General features: G+C 41.7%; 1 protein-coding gene and 1 long non-coding RNA gene across 6 annotated transcripts; one reads left to right on the forward strand and one right to left on the reverse strand.

The window, feature by feature from the left end:
• Positions 1 to 66: 66 nt before the first annotated feature.
• slc12a8 (solute carrier family 12 member 8) lies at positions 67 to 17,773 on the reverse strand. 5 transcript variants are annotated; one of them, XM_037109331.1, is made up of 14 exons: positions 17,539 to 17,773; positions 15,934 to 16,100; positions 15,673 to 15,819; positions 13,747 to 13,938; positions 13,442 to 13,673; positions 6,912 to 7,025; positions 6,610 to 6,697; positions 6,114 to 6,201; positions 5,040 to 5,186; positions 2,356 to 3,001; positions 2,144 to 2,241; positions 1,930 to 2,047; positions 789 to 849; positions 67 to 615 (listed from the first exon to the last, which is right to left on the reverse strand). In XM_037109331.1, exons 2-14 carry the CDS (start codon positions 16,066 to 16,068, stop codon positions 456 to 458), a joined length of 2,226 nt encoding a protein of 741 aa, XP_036965226.1. In that variant the 5' UTR covers positions 16,069 to 16,100; positions 17,539 to 17,773; the 3' UTR covers positions 67 to 455. The 5 variants fall into 5 exon arrangements, with proteins under 5 accessions (XP_036965226.1, XP_036965227.1, XP_036965225.1 ...); XM_037109332.1 differs by having other exon boundaries at positions 67 to 618; positions 15,673 to 15,810; positions 17,539 to 17,772; XM_037109330.1 differs by having other exon boundaries at positions 67 to 618; positions 15,934 to 16,074; positions 17,539 to 17,771.
• LOC119025616 lies at positions 514 to 876 on the forward strand. Its single transcript, XR_005076869.1, has 2 exons — positions 514 to 643; positions 743 to 876. It is a non-coding gene; the product is annotated as an uncharacterized LOC119025616 (long non-coding RNA).
• Positions 17,774 to 18,599: the final 826 nt, after the last annotated feature.

Consider the following 18,599-nt stretch of genomic DNA (forward strand, 5'->3'; position numbering starts at 1 on the left):
ACTTATCTTACCTGTTGATCTTGTTTTTTATTATCCTGTAAAACATTTGTAAAGAAGTGACAAATGCAAGTGAATTAATATACTTTAATTATACGTTTGTGCCACTTGCACACAGGATATTCAAGCCACATGAGCACCACAGTGGCTGCACTTCTTGGAACTGACCCAGCAGTGTCTCACAGATACTGCAATACTTCACTCAAGGCTAAATGCATAAAGTATAGTGAGAAAAAAAAAATCACCTATTTTCTTTTAATTCTGTTTATGGAAGAAAAACTCAGGTCCACAAAAATATCCATCTAGTTCTCTCACACAAAAACACACTGAACATCTCTGTTAAATAATATATGTGTGCAGAATGTGCCGTACAGGGCAACGCGAGGCAGAGTTTGAGGCAGAAAATGTGGTTTCTGGCTGACAGCTGTGACATGAAACAGAGGCAGTGTTCAAGTCAGTCAGCGGAGCGGTGGTTGCACCATCTTGTCAATGAAAGAGGACTGGTGATGGCGGTGACGAGAGGCGAAGTCTGCGTTTTCCTCTGTCAGCTGCTTGGTTTTCAGCCCGACACCGGACAGAGCGGGCGTGACCACGATCTCATCCTGAAGAGATCCTTTTCTCCTGAGCGAAACAAAAACACTTTCAGGTGACACGCACAAATGGCAAAATCTAATATTTACAGATAAGATTTGAGACATATCTTTGATGAATGACCATTAAGTCTCTTATTTTTTCTCTTAAACAGATTCCTGATTCCTGTCATTTTGTGTTAGAACAGCAATAAGAAGTACCTGAAAATGCTATTTAGTGTTGATTTAAGCCACGTGAAGAAGCTGAATCGAGCTGCAATACCTGCAATAAATCAAACTGTTATTTGAAGAAATTAGCTTGAGTGAGATAATTTCAATAACAGCAGCAGAAAACAGCTAAAAAAGTATTCATCAATAATAATAAGTTTAATGTTACTATGGAGACTTCTTCTATTGTGTGAATAGTTGAGGTTAGTGCACAAGAAGTGTAATAACAGAGCGAGAAAAACACGCAGCATCACATTGACCACCTGTGGGACCAAGTGTGAAACACTTGCCGAGCTTGTGTTCAGAAACGTCCTGAGTCAGGCGGCTGAAGCACGCTGTAATGTGGCGAGTTTAATGCACAGATGCTCCGTGTCCCATCCAGCTATTCTAGAAATCCTAAGCCACAACAGCTGCCAGCCCGCCTGGCAAAAAGGCCGCAAGTGAAACTCCCTGCAGTGTGCCCGAGTACATTAACGGGTCAACCAAACACTGAGCGTGGAGTGAATGAATCTAAGAATGTGAACTGCAGGTTAGGAGTTCCACATTATTATTATTTAATTTCAGATGTGCTTCAGGTTTAATAGGTGCAAGTTGCCGACTACGCATACAGTTATTAAAAGGTTGCACGGGTTCATGGAATGGCCTTGTGAAAGATAACCTTTAACTCCTTTCAGCAAACACTAGACAAAATCAGTAAATATCAAAAATAGAGATTGTGTAGTGAAATACATTAAATAATCATTTATGAAAAGGAATGTCTATGAAGAGTATTTGGTACAAAGTTGAACAGAAAATCAGAGCTAACTTACTTTGAAACCAAGTGGTGAACTAAATGGTGATCAACAATATATTCTCATTGAAAGAGAACTTCACAAAGATATTGTGTTAAAAAACATCACCTTGCTAAAACAGTCACCTGTATGCAGGGTTAAAGTATCTAAAGTATCTGAGCAGAGCATTTTATGAATCATTAGCTGATTTTAATTACGGTGTTTCGATACACATAGTTACGTAATCCATCGAGCGTTTGCTGAAAGGAGGTGAAATCTTGTGCAGATGTGTGAATTAAGGTGACTACAGGACCTCACCATGAAGCTCAGCGTCTCTACACAGGAAATGAGCAGATGGAAATCACCTTTAGGTAGTCCAGGACTTGTTCTCCCGATGTAGAGGAAGAGCAGCAAGGCAACGACTATGTTTGCTAAAGCATAAACCCACTGGATAACAAACATGATCAATAAGGAGGTGAGTGCCTGAAAGAAAACAAATCATGTGTTCACATTATTTGTTAAATAAGCTTAGAATGAGAGCAAAAATACATCATTTAGAGGATAAAATGTGAAGCCTACCCCGATTAGAGCAACCCAGTGGTTGCAGAACTTCGCGTAGAGTGAATGCTGAATGGGTTGGATTTCAAAGGTTGGATGCTCTGCTTTACTTTCAGCTCCTGAAAGATTTAATAAAAGGATCAGGTTACTAAAAAAAAACAAAACTAACCTCTAGGATCTCTAATCCTGTCTGGTCTCGTCATGTCTAGTGTTTGATGCCTAAAGCTGATCACCTGCGCTGTGACTGTGAGGCTCAGCTGATGAATCCTGCTCAGCATGCTGTGTTTCTGAATGACATTTGGCTTGCGTTTCTTCCCCGACTCCACTCTGGACCTCAGCTCCCTCATGTGTTGGAGCTGAACTCACCTCCTCTTCTTTCTCTTCTGAGAACATGTTGCTGTTAAGGTCCAAACCAAAGCTGTCCATCAGCTTCTGCTTGGGGGTCACACTTGCCTTTCTGCCCTTACAACTCAGCTCTTGCGCGGAGCAGGTGTTTTCAGATCCGGCATCAGGATTTGACATCGGGGGAAAGATCTGGTCCATGTCTTTGGTGAACTCCAGCAGAGTGCCTTTGCTCTGCAGGCTCTCACCTCCACTTCCATAGTTAGGGAGGGGGGCCTCAATCAGAGGCCTAGAGCTCTGCCTGATTGACGGACGCTGGCTTCTTTTTGCCGGGATGAGTGGTCCTTTCTTTTCTTTAGTCTGCAGCTGGAAGGTCATGGCCACACTGAAGTAGGAGTAGTCGATGAAGCTGTAGGTGAGCATGAAGTTGATGCTGACGATGGGCGCCAGCACGTTGACCTGACCGATGAAAATGAAGGCCAAGGTCAGCAGGCTGGTCAGACAGATGGCTGCTACCGGAGTCCTGTTTGGTCCTTTCTGTTACAGAGGGAGAGAGTGTCATAATACAGAAAGACACACATGAAAGTCTACACTTGACATTTCCTATAAAAAAGATTTAAAAACTCCGTGGAGCATCTGTGTTTTGCTGGAAGCTGGTCATTGGTAGTTTTGGCTGGTAGTTTATGTCGGCAGACTCCATTTCATGAGGAGCTGAGAGAGGCACGGAGGCAAGTCCTCTGCAGAGAAATCCACAGTCCAGCAGCATTAAACAACTTAAACAAATTGTCCACTGGCTTGTATAGGGAACTGAGCAAGACGGGAAGGTTTAATTTTTCACATCATGTTTCAAACTGCTCATGTATGGCTAATAAAAGTCAGTCAGTCGGTCAAAAGGCTCATCTAAGGTAAAGGAAGGGACTCTTCAGCACCAATATATGGACACTAGTTTAGAAGTTGTTACGTTTAATCAAGGGATCAACTACACACCTCTTTGCTACCTGCAACCTTTTTTTTTAATTTATTATGGCAAATATTGTAAAATGATGGGGTAATGTGACTTATAGGAAGTTTAAGTTTAAATGTTTCCTGAAGTAAATCTGAAACTTCAGATGACTACATGTAGCTGAAACACCATCTGTTCCAGGAGGACACAACCGTCGTCCCCCACAATAATCCCTCTCTGAAAACGGTTAAATTGTTTTAACATGTGGCTTGTCAGCCAGCTTGCTTTCACTTCCCAGGTCCTATCACACAGTTTAAGGAGCACTGCTGTGTGCCTGGCGGGCCTCCAGAGCACACAGTACAGGGAGCAGGGCCCTGCCCGTCGGCCCCTTCCTGCGTTTGTTCTCAAGCTTTGATTTGGGCCAAGATGTCTAGGGCCTCATTCCAGCCCGCTGAGAGAGGTCAGACACACTGCTGCCATCCAGGGAAGTCTGAGGAAAGTGGAGGTGGACGGGGTCAGGATGTCGACGTGACTGTGTGTGTGTGTGTGTGGCAGGAGTAAGCTGTAGGGCTTTGCTGCAATGCTGTCAGTCCAGTCACTTCTATGGAGTGGAGTCTGCAGTCTATAGTTAGGCAGTCCTGTCAGACTGTTTCCTGTTCAGTCCACCCACCACACCCCCTCATACATCCAGGCTACACACGCTTATTAGGTTACAAATTGCCCATTACTGCAGGTCATCAGATACAATATTCCTATTATAAACTCTGCACGACTCATGTTAGTACAATTTATAAAACAGTTCAGTGATAACGCAAGTTAAAGAGGTGGTTCCAGTTTCGGGAGAATTTGTAAGTTTCAAAGTCAGTCAATAAATAAACTCACAGATGTCTTTTTAATGTCAGTCCAGAGAGTGAAGTTACACACCTTTCACACCAAATTAGCTCTGGTTCTTGAACCGGTTCTGTTCAAGATCCTTGCTTGATTTACTTTCTAACTAGCAAACTAACACACAATTTCCTAATTTTGAGCTGAACATTTGTAGTCAAGTATGCACCATCACAAGGGCTTCACACAGCAACCTGTAGAATAACCCACGCCCACTTTGGTTTGTATTTAACCTGATTTTTTTAGTTCCAGCTGGTGTCAACATTTTGGGTGCAGTATCTCTTGAATTTGAGGTTGCAATGCTCCAAACAGTTCAAAATGAGGTTCCATGTTGGTGGGAAAGAGGTATTATCATTCTTACATTTTGGAGTGGTTGTTTGCAGTGGAAGTTTTACAACATGCTGCTCTAACCACTGACTTCATGAAATGAGCTAAGTTGGCAAATCTCACTAGCCAGATGATGAATGCAGAGATATGAAAAAGGCATCTATAAGTTCATCTAATAATGATAGGTGGTGTCAATAGGTGAAAAAGCTTTAAATAAGATGAGGTGTTCACCAGGTTCAATCATAAATCGTCTAAGACAGTATTTCTTTCATTGAGTTAGGAGAAAACAATCATCCTCCATGTTAGTGGACTCACTGGTGCACAAACACACACCCTCATTAAGTAATCTGTGTTTACGTCATGGTGATTCCAGCTAATATTTGTCATTTTGTGGCCCAATCCATCCAGCTATCCACCCACCCCTCTTCCCAGGAAGGCCAGTGCGGGGATGACCCTCTCCTGGGCGATGCACTGGAGGATCCTGGGTGCTCCGTATAAGCCACCCATGCAGGAAGCCAGAGAGGAGATGTAGAGGCCCAGCAGAAAGAGGAAACCCACCAAGGAGACCTGGAGGAAGAAGGAAAACAAACAGAGGGTGGAAGAGGATGGGGTGGAGTTCAGAGCTCACAACAGCTACACCCAGTTGAGTTCCGCTGCAGCCAGCCCCTTATGAAAACAATGAGAACTGATGGAGAAGTCAAGGATTTTGAGGCAGTGATTGGCTAAAACGTAATCTATTTTTAATATGAGAGCGAGTTGTAGTTTTGGATTTTTGCTACACTGCTTGTGCACATTTCGACTCACGGTCATGCTGCTGTCTTTGGAAGCACCACCTAACTGAGGTCTGTCCATTTATTCTCAAACAATCCCTGATTTATCCAGTTTGCGTCCTTGAATAAATGGACTCAAATTTAAAAAAAGGCATATATCTAAACGTGGGAAGCCAAACTAGTACAGTTTTGGTATGTTTTGTTTTGTTTTTCTGTTGAGTTTGAATAAAGCGTGTCTTATAAAGATCTGTGAGGTAAAATTGCTGGTTTTGTCAATGGGTCATCAGTTTGGTGGCTCTGAATACACCAAAATAACGTCTGTTTCTGGTAAAACAATTAACTCTTTACCAAAAAGATTCCCAAACTTGATGCATCCATGAGTCATTTAGACTAGGGCCCAGGCTTAAAAATACTGTAATTACCCTTTAAGTGGACCGTTTCCCTCCGACGCAGGACGCACTTGAACTCTACCTCGTGGTGCTCGAGACCCAAAGCGTGGGTACAGGGAAAGACCCAGTATTTCATACAGACTTGAACCTGAGTGTAGTGTAAATGATCTGCACTTCTACTTGAATGGGCTGTACATGCAGTCAGAACCAACACCAGCCCTAACCACACCACATCAACAAAGTGAGCCATGGTGGGAAATCCCCTCACCTCTCCCCTTCTGTTTAGAGGGCCTCTCTGAAGTGAGCAGGATGGAAACAAAGAGACAGGAGTTTACCTTTTCTGCTATCAAGAAGTCATAACGCAGAGCTTCTCTGGTGCAGATCGCCCCGAGGAGGAAGACAAAGACCAGATACAGGAACCACCTGTGGGTCACCAACAGTACACCAACACACGGACGTATTAACAAGGGCCGCTCTCTCACTATTAATAGGAGAATTGTGTCATGGAAGCTCAGTAGTCAGATAGCGCCATAAGGGTGGGAGAGGTTTGTCCCTTTGAAGAGATCTGAGGGTACCACAGGAGTCAAATGAAAACATTTGGAAAGTACCCATTTGGATGATTCAGACGCCGAGGGACAGACTCCTGAAAACTACACGTCATATCATGTTAAATAAAGTTAAATAGCTGCAGAAATCTGTATGGTCGTATTTTTATTTCTGACATGTGGCCACTCCAGGCTTCACTTTTACTGGAGCTGTAGTTTTGTGTACTTGTGTCCACGTGGTGTTTCTCATCTCTAAGTACTGGTGTGTGTGTGTGTGTTGTCATACGAGGTGAAGACAGCTGCCAGCGTTCCCACTGGGATGTTGTGTTCAGGCCGCTGAAGGTCTGAGCTCATGTTGAAGCCTGCCATAACCCCTACACATACACATACACATACACACACACACACACACACACACACACACACACACACACCACAAAAATGTATTTTTACACGGCGCATGTAGCTGCACGAGATAACATGGAGTCTGGAGTGTTGACAGTTCATCTAAAAGGGCATATAAATGATCTTAATACATACGACACACAACATCGGATACAAAATAGAAGATGAGAGTCGTCCCTGTACCTGTAGCAGCAGGGAAGAAGACCCCAAACACTGTGAAGAAGTTTTCTCCTGCGCTGTAATCTGGCATTGTGTTACTGCTGAGCAGCCCGGGCGAATAACCGATGAATCCGTGCTCTGAAACAGGAGAAGACAACAGACAGATCAAACATCATGTCTGAGCCAGGATCACGAGAGTAAACAGTGACAATCATCTACAGTATAAACTTGTCACCTGAGGCCAACTGATACCAACGATGATGATCTGAAACTACTCTTGGTATTATCAGAAATAGGGCTGTCAGAATATCAGACTTCCACCACAAAAATATTCACAACTCTCAACAAATTCAAGTTCTTGTACACTTCATTAGACCGAGCCAAGTGACTCTTCACATGGGGTTTTGATATATTTAATTCAAATATTTTGTGTCATGTGTGGTGCAGCATTCATTAAAATATTCATGAAATTGTAAATTAAATTATCTTATGAGTCTGAGTCAGGAGACGTCACAGAAGACCTGATCCATTTTGCCAATGAAGTCAGTGTCTCTGACCTGAACTTGGAGATAAATTGGATAAATTGCTTCCAGTCTCATCCACAATAATGCTGATATAAGATTGAATTTCCATTCTAATTAGCATTTCCCTGATGGCTATAGTGTAGAGCTGCAACAATTAACCAATTAACTGAATGGTTGCTAATCCTTAATTTAGCTATATTGACGATCAATTTACCAATCTGAATCATTTCTTTGGAAAAACAAGAGGAACATTTTCTGATTCCAGCTTTTTAGATGTGAATATTTTCTGTTTGTTTTTTTTCCTTATGATATCAAAATGGACATCTTTGGTTGTGGACAAAACAAGACATTCGATGACATCATCTTGGACTTTGGTGAACACTGACAATTAATGGGTCGATTGAGAATTTGCAGCTCTACTGGATTGCTTTCTGCAGCCACAGTGTGATTTAACTGTTTTTCCTCATCTGGTGTAAAGTTATCATTTTTATTGCTTCTCAGTTTTTAGTGACCGTCGCTGGTCCGAGGTGATTATTGGTGAGTTTTTTTGCACTGCGCTTTGTGGAGAAGTTGAGACAAACAGTAAAATGTAAACACATCACATCTGCACCGGAGGATTTTCCAAGGAGAGACCTACGGTAGCAGACACCAGATGTTTAAAATAAAATCTAACATGTTTTACATTTTGCATTTTATCACACAAGGTTCTTACTTCCTTACAAAATTGTAATAAAAGCCAAGGATGCTGGTGACCAAAAGAACACTCCTACTTAAATTTTCATCTCCCTCCAACTCAAAAACACAGAAACAAGGAGACATTTGAGAAATTCTCACTACTGTTCCTTCCAAAAATTGTCAAACAGCATCATCTAAACTCATGTCTGCAATGCGAGACTATTTTATTTGACAAAAATTGACAGCAGGCAACAAAAGCATGCAGTTTAAAGACGGGACAGGTCAGCTCAGTCTGCGTCTCTTTGTTGAATGTGCAGGAGAGGCTGTTCTGCATTGGTGGGGGCCATATAACAATCTGTAGCGCCCCGCCTATGTTACAACACCGGACATTTCCCCCTTGGTTATCTTGCGATGGGAAAGAATGTGTTCTCTCAGATTAATGACATGTTTATCCAAAAGGAAGTCGCCACCCTTTTCAGAAGCTCAGCGGCTTCCAAGTTTGAGTAGAGAAGAATGAGAGTGAGCGAGAGAGGGAGACAGAGAGTGAGAGATGAGAGAGAGAGAGAGGGTGAGAATGCTCTTTTTTTGCTTTTGTTCGAGGAAAAAAAAAAAAAAAAAACCCCAAACCATAAGGTCTTAATACACTAGTTATCCAAGTGCACATGTTCACCAGGGTAGGAATTTAACAAGGCTGTGAAAGCTGACATCAAACGGGGAATGAGGTACCCAAACTCTTGTTCAATCTGTGACCCGGTGAGCTCGCCCTCTGTCCAAACAATCGGACTCTAACGGATCCAGGGCAGTCAGTGTCCATGTCTGCACCGAGGGCTCCCCACCCACGTTACAACATCACACGCCGACATCCATCCATGCCTGACTCCACTCAGCTGAGGGCGTTCACGTATTTATGGAGGTACAACGACTTCTATAAACACAGATTAGTCGTTGGAGATTTTTCTGGTGGAACTCGCTCACCTCCATCGTGCCGGGCTCTTGTGCAAGGCACGGTCGGAGCTTCACTGGGAGCCTCGGGGCAAAAACTGCAGCCTCGTTATATTTTGCACAGCAAGCCAGAGAACATTTTCTGCATTTCACTTAGTTTGTGGTTATTTAGTATGCACAATGTGAGCTGAGCTGTGACACGATGGAGGATTCCTTTAAAATGCAGCTATTTCTTCTATATTTTGGAGGCAACAAATTAAAAAAAGGGATGCACCATCTTAACCATCATCATCACTCTGCTTTCTGAGCAGACAGAGCAAACAGATTTCAGGACAAAGCTGTGGTGAAAACAATCATATTTCACTGTGTATATTGTCTGAACAGCAAGTGTGTATAAGCAGAATGGGGCTCAGCATTCCTCTGATGCAGGGTGGAATGTGTACTCAGATTACATTAGCGTCTGAGGCCTCTCCCTCCGTCTGGCTGACCTCTTACCCTCCCCACCATAACCAGTATAAAAGTGCCGTGCATGGAGAGCAGAGGTGGGGCAGGTCCCACTGGGATGATTGAAGGCCATATATTATAATGTGGATCACAGGGAGAGATGATGCAGCAGTCTCTAGAGGAGCAGCAGGCCTCAGATCTCACTTCCGGCCTCCTCTCTTTGTCATTTTCCAAAAATGTGGGTGAGTCTGGTTAACACCCTAAACCCTTAGACCCAAGGAGCACATTATGACTTCCTGTCCTGTGGGGAATAAAAAGTAAAGAGACTGGGACTGGGTGAGGCGTGTCAGACTGTATTTCATCTGCGCACCACAGTCAGAAGGTCTGAGTTGTTTGGCTGCAGAGACAATAGATCGGCAGCGTTACAGCGCAAGCTATATAATTTTCTATACTTCAACCGCACAATTGGGAAATTAACTGTCCTCCCATCGTGACAAAGCACTATCCTGGGCCGTGTCGTATGCAGTTTTTGAATTCCACTGTAGTCACAGCACAGTGCAGATTATTGTCGCTGGGAAAATTACTTCGAGAATAAGAAAGTCAGGCCAGCCTATAGGTGAGAGTATATAATACTTTTAAATCCTCATCAGCATCACAATGTAGATATTAAAGATATGTATCATTTCAGAGGTAAAATGTCTAGAATGATTCGTCTTTGTTGCAGGTGATTTTGTCAAAGAGCAAAGAAGGAAGTTGGTGAACACGACTAAACGTAATGCGATTTTCATCAGCAATGGTCGCTGTTTTATTGCAGCCATATTTACATGCACAATAGCTTCTCATTCCGTTTGAAAACATCAAGATTTAAGATTATGGGTCAATTGTTTAATTCTCTAATTTGGATAACTGTGTGACATGTGCAAAAGTGATGTTATGTCATCCATTCCAGCTCCCTGTCCTGAAGATGGATATCTGTCTTTCTGTCTGTCTCTGAGAACATGTGTTAAAAACAAACTCCCGGCAGTAGAGCAGTTCACTGCAGAGGCCACCACTGTTGGTGAACCGAGAAACGTACTTCACTGCGCAGTTACGTGGTGGGGATGCACAGAAAGAATGCAGCTGGGAAATAATCAAGTTATAGGAAAAGGTGCAACCCTTTGAAATGTTGTGTGGTTCAGGTTTGGGTATACTAGGGTTATGAATAACATGGGACAACAAAGGCAGACGCAAAAATCTAAAATGTTTACATTTTTAGCTGTTTGTGCTCTTTACAATACAATACAAAATGTGACCAAAAAGGAAACATATTCTCACAGCTTCCCAGAAATCTTACTTTTCATCTGACCAACCCCAACGCTTAAAGAGTGCACATTGTAGTTTTAGAAGAGAAATGCAAAACAAACAAACCATAACTGAATAAAGAATCTGTCCTCAAAGGAGAGTAACATCCCCAGAGGGCTGTTTAAAGCCACATGGGCAGTACTGCAAATAAAAACAAAGTAACCAAATATGAAATTGTGTTGTCCTCTGAAAACAGTTTGTTTATTCGGTCATGAAAATCATAAAATAAAAGAATTTTCTCTTCTGATTAAAATTGCTTCCCCAGAACAACACTGTGCAGCTTTAAAGATATTCTGCCAACAGTTATATAAACCGGAGAAAAGCAGCAAATCCTCAAGTTTCAGAAGCCAGAGACAGACAAAGTTGTTGCCACTTTGCTTGAAAAATACATGAAAAAGAAAGATATGCCCACCAGAAAGCTCCCGTTTAAAAAGGACTCCCTCAGAGATGCAGGCTGAGAAAGAGTCTTGCTCTCAAACATCACACAACAGGAATAAAACAGCCCTTAAAATTTGGCTTTTTTGGTATATAAATATCTCTTATTTTCATTTCAGCCAAGTATTTTGCAATCCAGCACTCATCCCATTGGGTATTGAGATGTGCAAGTCTTCTTTATTATCCATTATAGAAAAATACTTTTATTGATTTATTATCATAATTGACAAAGTTTAATAGACCAATCAGTCAGCTCTAAATTTTACCATTACAGATCATTTTTTTTAATTAAAGGCCCATATCTGCCCAGCGTTCTGACAACAAGCCAATATACCATCCTGCCTGAGCCTGAACAGTCACACCTGGGCCGTGGCAGAAACCCACGACGGCGTCAGCTTCACCAAGTGTACAAAGAGGGGACATGTTATCTAACCGAGAACACTTGATTTTGGCAGTAGCTCCTTTTCCTTCAGGATGTGCCTCAAGCTTCAGTGAGCGCACACTAATCTGGGCTGTTTCAACGAGCGAGTGGACCTGCTGGTCCCCTGCCAACCATGAGGTCACCACAACACACACAGGGGCTCTTAATTGGAAAAACCTGGAGAATCCATTACGGCCACTTCTTCCACTATTTTTGACTCAGAACAGGCCTTCTGTGGGAGCTTAATCTTGGAAAAACTGCTCCTGTCTGGACAGGTAGATTCAGTTTCTCTGGATCTAAAAAAAAAAGAAGCTAAAAAGCTTTGACAAAAATGGGACAATTCCCTCTCTGACTGTCTGTATAGGTGTGTGTTTATAAATGTTTTTATAAAAAAGGTCCAGCGAGTATATTGTGCCTGTTCACATGAAGACTGGCTTGATTTCTGGACTTTTTCTCTTCCCACTGGACAGGACGTTGATAATCAGTGAGAACAGGAAATGTGGGGAAGGACTTCCTGAAGGGCAGCAAAAGAATACACTTCTCAAAAAAGGCAACATTTCCTCACCACAAAAGAAAAAAAAAACTCTGTCAGTAAACACAAGGCCAGTCTCAGACGAGAAGAGAGCAGCACTTTACATAAGTTTCTGACAAAACCGAACACTCGCCGAGCGCAGAGAGAAAACATGACATGACAAAAATGAGTAAAATATGTATCAGAAAGGTTGTTAGAGTCAGCAGCCTCATGAAGAGCTGAACTGCAGAGACTAAAAATGATACGTGATACTACAGCTACACCTACTGGCCTGAGCAGACACTCATCTTTCTATCCACTTCAAACTTTTCTGTCTTCTTTGGAAATTCAAATTAATTTCACACCCAACTCCCACAGACGTTACTTCACTGCAGTTTTTTAACAACCAGCAGAAAAACTGTGGAGAAAACTAGAGTCACTAGACTTCATCTCAGACATCTCAGCATCAGAGCCCTCGTTTCTTTATTTTCCTGTGATCAGTTGGGTCACATTCCCCTTTTCTGCAGAAGGCATGTTGACATGTCAGAACAGGAACAGCACAGGAGGCAGAACTGCTGACATTAATGAGGACTGGTCCCCGCAATTACAGTAACTTGTTCATTTGTGTTCGACAAATCAAAATCCTATCCGTCGTTTCAAGGTCCCTGCAAGTCTTTTCTCATGTGAAGCAGCTGATGTTTGTCATTTCTTTGTTGCAAAGCGTTTTGAGGTCCATTTCTTGTGAAGTGCTTACAAAAACAAGTTATTAATAATTCTGCTTCTCATATATTAGAAACATAAACTGAAAACCCATCTCGTCAAACTTTACTCCGTCCTAAAGGCCCTGACAGTGGTGGCTCTAGTCTTTTGGCGTGGTGTGTCCTGCACCACCGGCACTTGGTTGTTCAGGTAAGCCAAAATATAAACAAAAAGAGAAACTGAGAAATAAAGGGAAAAACCCTTGAGATTGTCCCTGTAGTATCCACCCATTTATTTTTCTCCTCCGCCTCTTCGCCAGTGACATTTGCAGCTTTTTTTAATCAGGCATATTTCCGAGTAGAAGCTCAGATATTAGCTAAAGTAGTGTCACAAGTGTGGCTTAATCATAACGACTGGTATACCAGAGAGAATCATTTCTAATTTCTGCTATATTATGTCTTGGAAATACCCATGCACGTTATAAGAAGACACCAAATACTGGCACATAGCATCAGTACAGACTCATTCCTTTTATGTTTACATTCATGGCCTCCAGCCCTACCTGGGTCGAGGTGTGTGAAGGTGCCGATGACAAAGTCCAGAGTGGAGATGGCCAGCACGGCCAGCAGTATCAGCTGGAGTCGGACGATCCACTTCACACCCGCCAGGTTGATTCCGAGCAGCGCCAGCAGCACCGCCGCCGACATGCTGCGCACCGCCCACTGGCTCTGCATTCCCAGCACCTCGGCCACCGACTCAGAGAACCCCGTGATGTACATGGCTCCAGCTACACACTGCGAGGTGAGAGACGGCATGAGAGCGGAGACAACACAGGAAAGCCTAAAAAGGTCCAGGTTTTCTCCTCACCTGTCCGAACACATACAGGAGGCCCACGGTGCCCCCGACCCGGCCCCCCAGGACGGTGGAGATCATGGAGTAGATTCCTCCACCCCCAACGCCACAGTGCTCACACACTCCGATCCCCGACATCACTGTCACCAAGGCGACCAGCACGACCAAGGAGACCAGCAGCATCCCGAGCAGCACGCCTGTGTTCCCCTGGGCAGTGTTGGGGACAAAATGACATCTGTAGGACACATGTCTGCTCACTTTTTCTCCAGTTTTCTTTTCTCTGTTTTGTCTCGGTGTCTGTATCAACAATGTAATCCACATCTTAAAGAAAAACTCAAACAAACATAATCACTTTTCCACAATGACTAATAGGGAAGCGTCTCACTGTGGAGAGGAAACCCCATCTTCCACATGACAAACTATGTTTTAGCTGTCAAGTTAAACCGAAATAGATGCAGCAATTAAGATCACAGGGCCTGTGTAGCGCTGTCCGGTGATGACACATGCACATTAACTTGTTTGGGATCATCTGACAGGATGACACACGCTAAAAATATAAACTCAGGTGCTGAAACGTGTGAGGCAAACACATTAATTGCTAAACATGAGGCCACATATTGTAACATGTAGAAAGGGAAAATAAACACGCAGTCTGTTCTAGTTCTCTTTTCCAGTCCTATAAACAACCATAAATTGATGGTTACGGAGCCCCAGTCTGCAAATGGTGAACGCCGCCTCGTCACTTCCACTTCATACCTTCGTATGTCTGAACTGTTCTCTTTGTTATGTAGACCACGTCGGCTCAGCTACTGCACATGGTCTGCACCACAGTGACGACCTGAGATAAGAGTCCCACAGACTGAGTGTTTGCTGACTTGGTGACAGGGTGAGAAAGTGGGTGAGGGTCTTTGCTTTTTGAACTGCGCAAATACAACAACATCAATTTAAACGCAGAGCATCTTTTTAATGTGACTACTGATTATTTTAATTATCAATTAATCTGCGAATGCAATTGATTTGAGGTCAGTGTAATGTCATCTGCAATTTCCTTGGGCCCAAACGGACATCTTCAAATTGCTTCTATTGCCCAACCAACAGTCCAAAACTCAAAGACTCCTAATTTAGTGTCGTAAATTACAAAGAAAAGCAGCAGCTCCTTACATTTTTGAAGCTTTTCTTGAGTCACCTGTGACAGTAAATTGAATATCTTTCAGTTGTAGATGAAACAACACATATGAGGACGTCATCTTGGGCTTCAGAAAACACTGACCGACATTTTTCACCATTTCCTGACATTTTATGGACCAAAATACTGATAGTTGTTTCAGGAAATAAACATCGGATTAATTGACAGTAAAAATAATCATTAGTGCAGCCCTATGCAAAAATGAATTCATTTTTCAATAATTTAATTCGGATATGAAGACTCGAATGACGTGTGTGTGTGTCCATATTCTATTTTCTAGTTTAGTTTTTTTCTTTGTCTGGCTATCGGTGTTTCACTCTTTAAAATGGGGAGGGAATACTTGTTGAATGAGAGATAAAAATAAAGCTTTCCATACATCAACACATTCAGTTATTTTTCATACTTTTTTTAACAGATTAGATAAAAGATTAAGGAACCCGGGTTATTGCAGGTAACATTGAAGAAGTTCTTGAATGTGGAAAAAGTGACTAAACTTTATAACTTGACCAAGAAAAAATTACTTAGGATGAACTTGAGACATGGAAGAATTCACTTGAGTCAAATGTCTGTTATTTTGTGTCTTCACTAAGCAGATTTAATAATTTTCCTTCTAATGCACATGAGGACAAATACAGTGAGAGTGCAGTTATACTGCCTGGATATTGCTGCGCAAATGTCCAAAGCACACACTGTAAATAAAATTACAGTTTACAGAACTGAAGTAAAGAGAGGGAGCACAGTGTTTGTACACTCACCACCAGGTAGCCGGTTCGCAGGAACAGCACAACACCAAAGATGTTGATCATGCAGGTGGTGAAAACTCCATCCCAGGTGCCGAAGAGCACCGGCTCCCACACAAACAGTTTGATCCTCCACCACGGCTGGCTGGACTGCTGGAAGCCCTGACCGCAGACGTCAGAAGCCATTATCATGTTCGTGTTGAGACATCAGAGACATTACTGTAAATATGGTGATAATGGATTAGACGAAAATGGATTTCAAAGCAAACTGCCTACCTGTGCATCTTCATGGAACAGATCGTGGACGTGTGTGTTTGTGTTGGTGTCAGGGACTGTGTCCTTCAGCAGTCCTGCCACGTCTCCCTCCTGGTCACAGGTGTGCACAGTCCAACCTACTGGCAGGGTGTCCATGGCAACCTGCAGGCGTGATCAGTTCACTTTTCCTTCAAGTTAATCATAGACAACATGAGGGGGGGGAAAAAAAATTAAAAAAAAATAAATCAGCACGGTTTTGATTGCATCAATAAGTGACCACATTAGTTTGCTCTGTTGAGGAAGTCAAACAGCAACAGGTGGAGCATGAGGACACCCGGATCCAGCAGGGTGTGTGTACAACTGATAATCATGTCTAGAGCCGGACTGACATTTAACTAACACACAACTTAAACAATAAGTCGGTCTAGACATGCCGAGGTGTACAGTCATACAACAGAAGGCAGTATTGGCAACAAAAATCCGTGAACAGATTTAAAAATACTTTAAACGTAAATTAACTATTTAAACGAAGTCCTTCAAAAAATTAAAACTATGTCTAACTAATATCAACATCTAGGCTATCGTGTGTCGTCCAAGTGTCAACCTAGTGTCCTCATTACAGACAAAAAACCGCATCAGCACCACAAAAATCTCGCCACTGAGGCTCTCGAAGCACCGTCGACACCAGACCTCATTAACAAACTTGTCAATTTTAATTTCTCTAGCGGCAAAAATGGAATAAACTCAAATGAATTTCACCGAATAACTCAGATTCGCTCATAAATTAGATAGTTCCCAATACGGCCATTTTATAACGGTCCTGTTTCTCATTTCACGAGGCAAATACTTAAAGTTGAATTTCTTTCAATGGTGTTTGGCGTGGCGCTAGCTAAGCCAACCTCTCACAAAGTCGAGGCTGTTAAGAGAGCGTCGACGCCAAACCTAACTAACAAACTCGTCAATTAAATGATTTCTGGTGGAAAACGTAAAAGAAACTTAAGTAAACATGTCTAAATTACTTGGATTCACTCTTAAATCAGGTAAAAAGCAATGCGGCCACTTTATGACAATTGTGTTGAAATGACTTGTTATTTTCCAAATAGACTAGCCGAAGAAACATTAATGGCCGGAGAAGTAGCTAAAAAAAGTGTGTAATTTTAGATGTTTAACTAAATAAGTTGAATTTCTTGGTGGGGTAATTTATAAAAAGGTATTGTTTCTAGTCTAGTCTAGTCTAAGTTTTTTTTAAATGGTGTTCTATCAGAGTCAGGCTGTAAAGAGAGAGCGTCGACGCCAAGCCTAATTAACAAACTTGTCAATTTTATTACTATTGACAAAAGTAAAATAAACTTAAGTAAACTCATATAATTTACTCGGATTCACTCTGAAACTAAGCAATAAACAACACGGCCACGTTATTTCATACAGTTGTGTTGAAATCAATATATTTAGTTTTCTAAAGGATATTTGTGTCAGGGGAGTTAGCTTAACAAACCAATGCGTGATTTTACATGTTTACCAAAAGAAGTTTGGTTCAAACAAAGGTCGCGTTTCTAATCTTACAAGGCAAATACTTAAAATGACAGATATTTTAATAGTGTTTGGCGTGTCGTCAGCGAAACCTACCTTTCACAGAGTCCCATATCAATCCATGCTGAGGACTAACCAGGTATCAAAATAACAGAGGAGCTCATTGTTCCATGGAGCCTCTCTGTGATGCCTCCAGTCAGTGTGAACAGGATTCTCAGCTCCTCCTGCTGCTAACAAGGTGTTCTATGGAAACGTCAACAGGTAACCTCAGGTGGATTTGTGCTCACTGGTTACCTTCCAGGGTGTGTTGCTGCTTTGCACAAGGATCATGTGTTGGTTTTGGCAAGTCCTGCTGTAGGCAAGGTTGACTAATGATTAAAGCCGGGGAATGCTGGCATCACTCTACATCCTTATCTTTTTTATTTGTGGAATTTTTTGTTTGGACTTTTGGGAAAGGAGATTTTATTTTGGGAATGCTTCTGACTATTTCTACCTGTCATGTTTTACCCATGACTACAGAGAGTGACTGAGAAAGAAAGTTTACTGTCTCCAAGTGCACATGCTGAATTTATAAATGGACTAGACTATGGTCAGAAAATGTATTGACATACCATTCACTGACTGCAGTGGGAACCCATTTCTGCCAGTCAAAAGTCAATTATGGGATAAAATAAATCTGAAATTATGAGAAATAAGTAATAGCCATGAAATTAAAAGATATTTGAGAAAACATGTTTATGAGATAAAAGGTCATCAACATAAACTAAATAGGCATAACCATAACATAAAGTATGATTTATGAAAAAATGTGAATTTAAGAGAGAAAAGTTTTAAATTATGAGATGAAAAGTCATGATTATGTCTTAAAACGTTTACATTATTAAAAAAAAAAAGTCTAAATTAGAAGATCAATTATGATTTATGTCATAATTTTGACTTTTATCTAATAAACTTTTACTTGATAACTTTTTTTATGATGACTTTCTATCACATAATAATGATTTATCATGGGAATATTTTTTTTTCATCAAGCAGTTTTACATCTAACTTTTCGTCTTGCCAGTTGGCTTTATTTTATGTAAAAAATAAATCTCCTTGGACAAAACAAACACATCAGAGGACTCAAATTCATGTTCTGGGAAATTGTGATGAACACT

Source organism: Acanthopagrus latus, chromosome 9 (genome assembly GCF_904848185.1).
Source record: "Acanthopagrus latus isolate v.2019 chromosome 9, fAcaLat1.1, whole genome shotgun sequence".
Classification (NCBI taxonomy): Eukaryota; Metazoa; Chordata; class Actinopteri; order Spariformes; family Sparidae; genus Acanthopagrus; species Acanthopagrus latus.

What these genes read in the sequence shown, in the direction of transcription:
- slc12a8 (XM_037109330.1), bottom strand. Translation starts at nt 16,068, where the DNA reads ATGGACACCCTGCCAGTAGGTTGGACTGTGCACACCTGTGACCAGGAG. An exon ending in CTTCACACACCTCGACCCAG is followed by an intron (nt 7,026 to 13,441) that starts GTAGGGCTGGAG and finishes CTCCTGTTTCAG; the next exon opens with AGCACGGATTCATCGGTTAT. An exon ending in ACTTCTTGATAGCAGAAAAG is followed by an intron (nt 5,187 to 6,113) that starts GTAAACTCCTGT and finishes TTCTTCCTCCAG; the next exon opens with GTCTCCTTGGTGGGTTTCCT.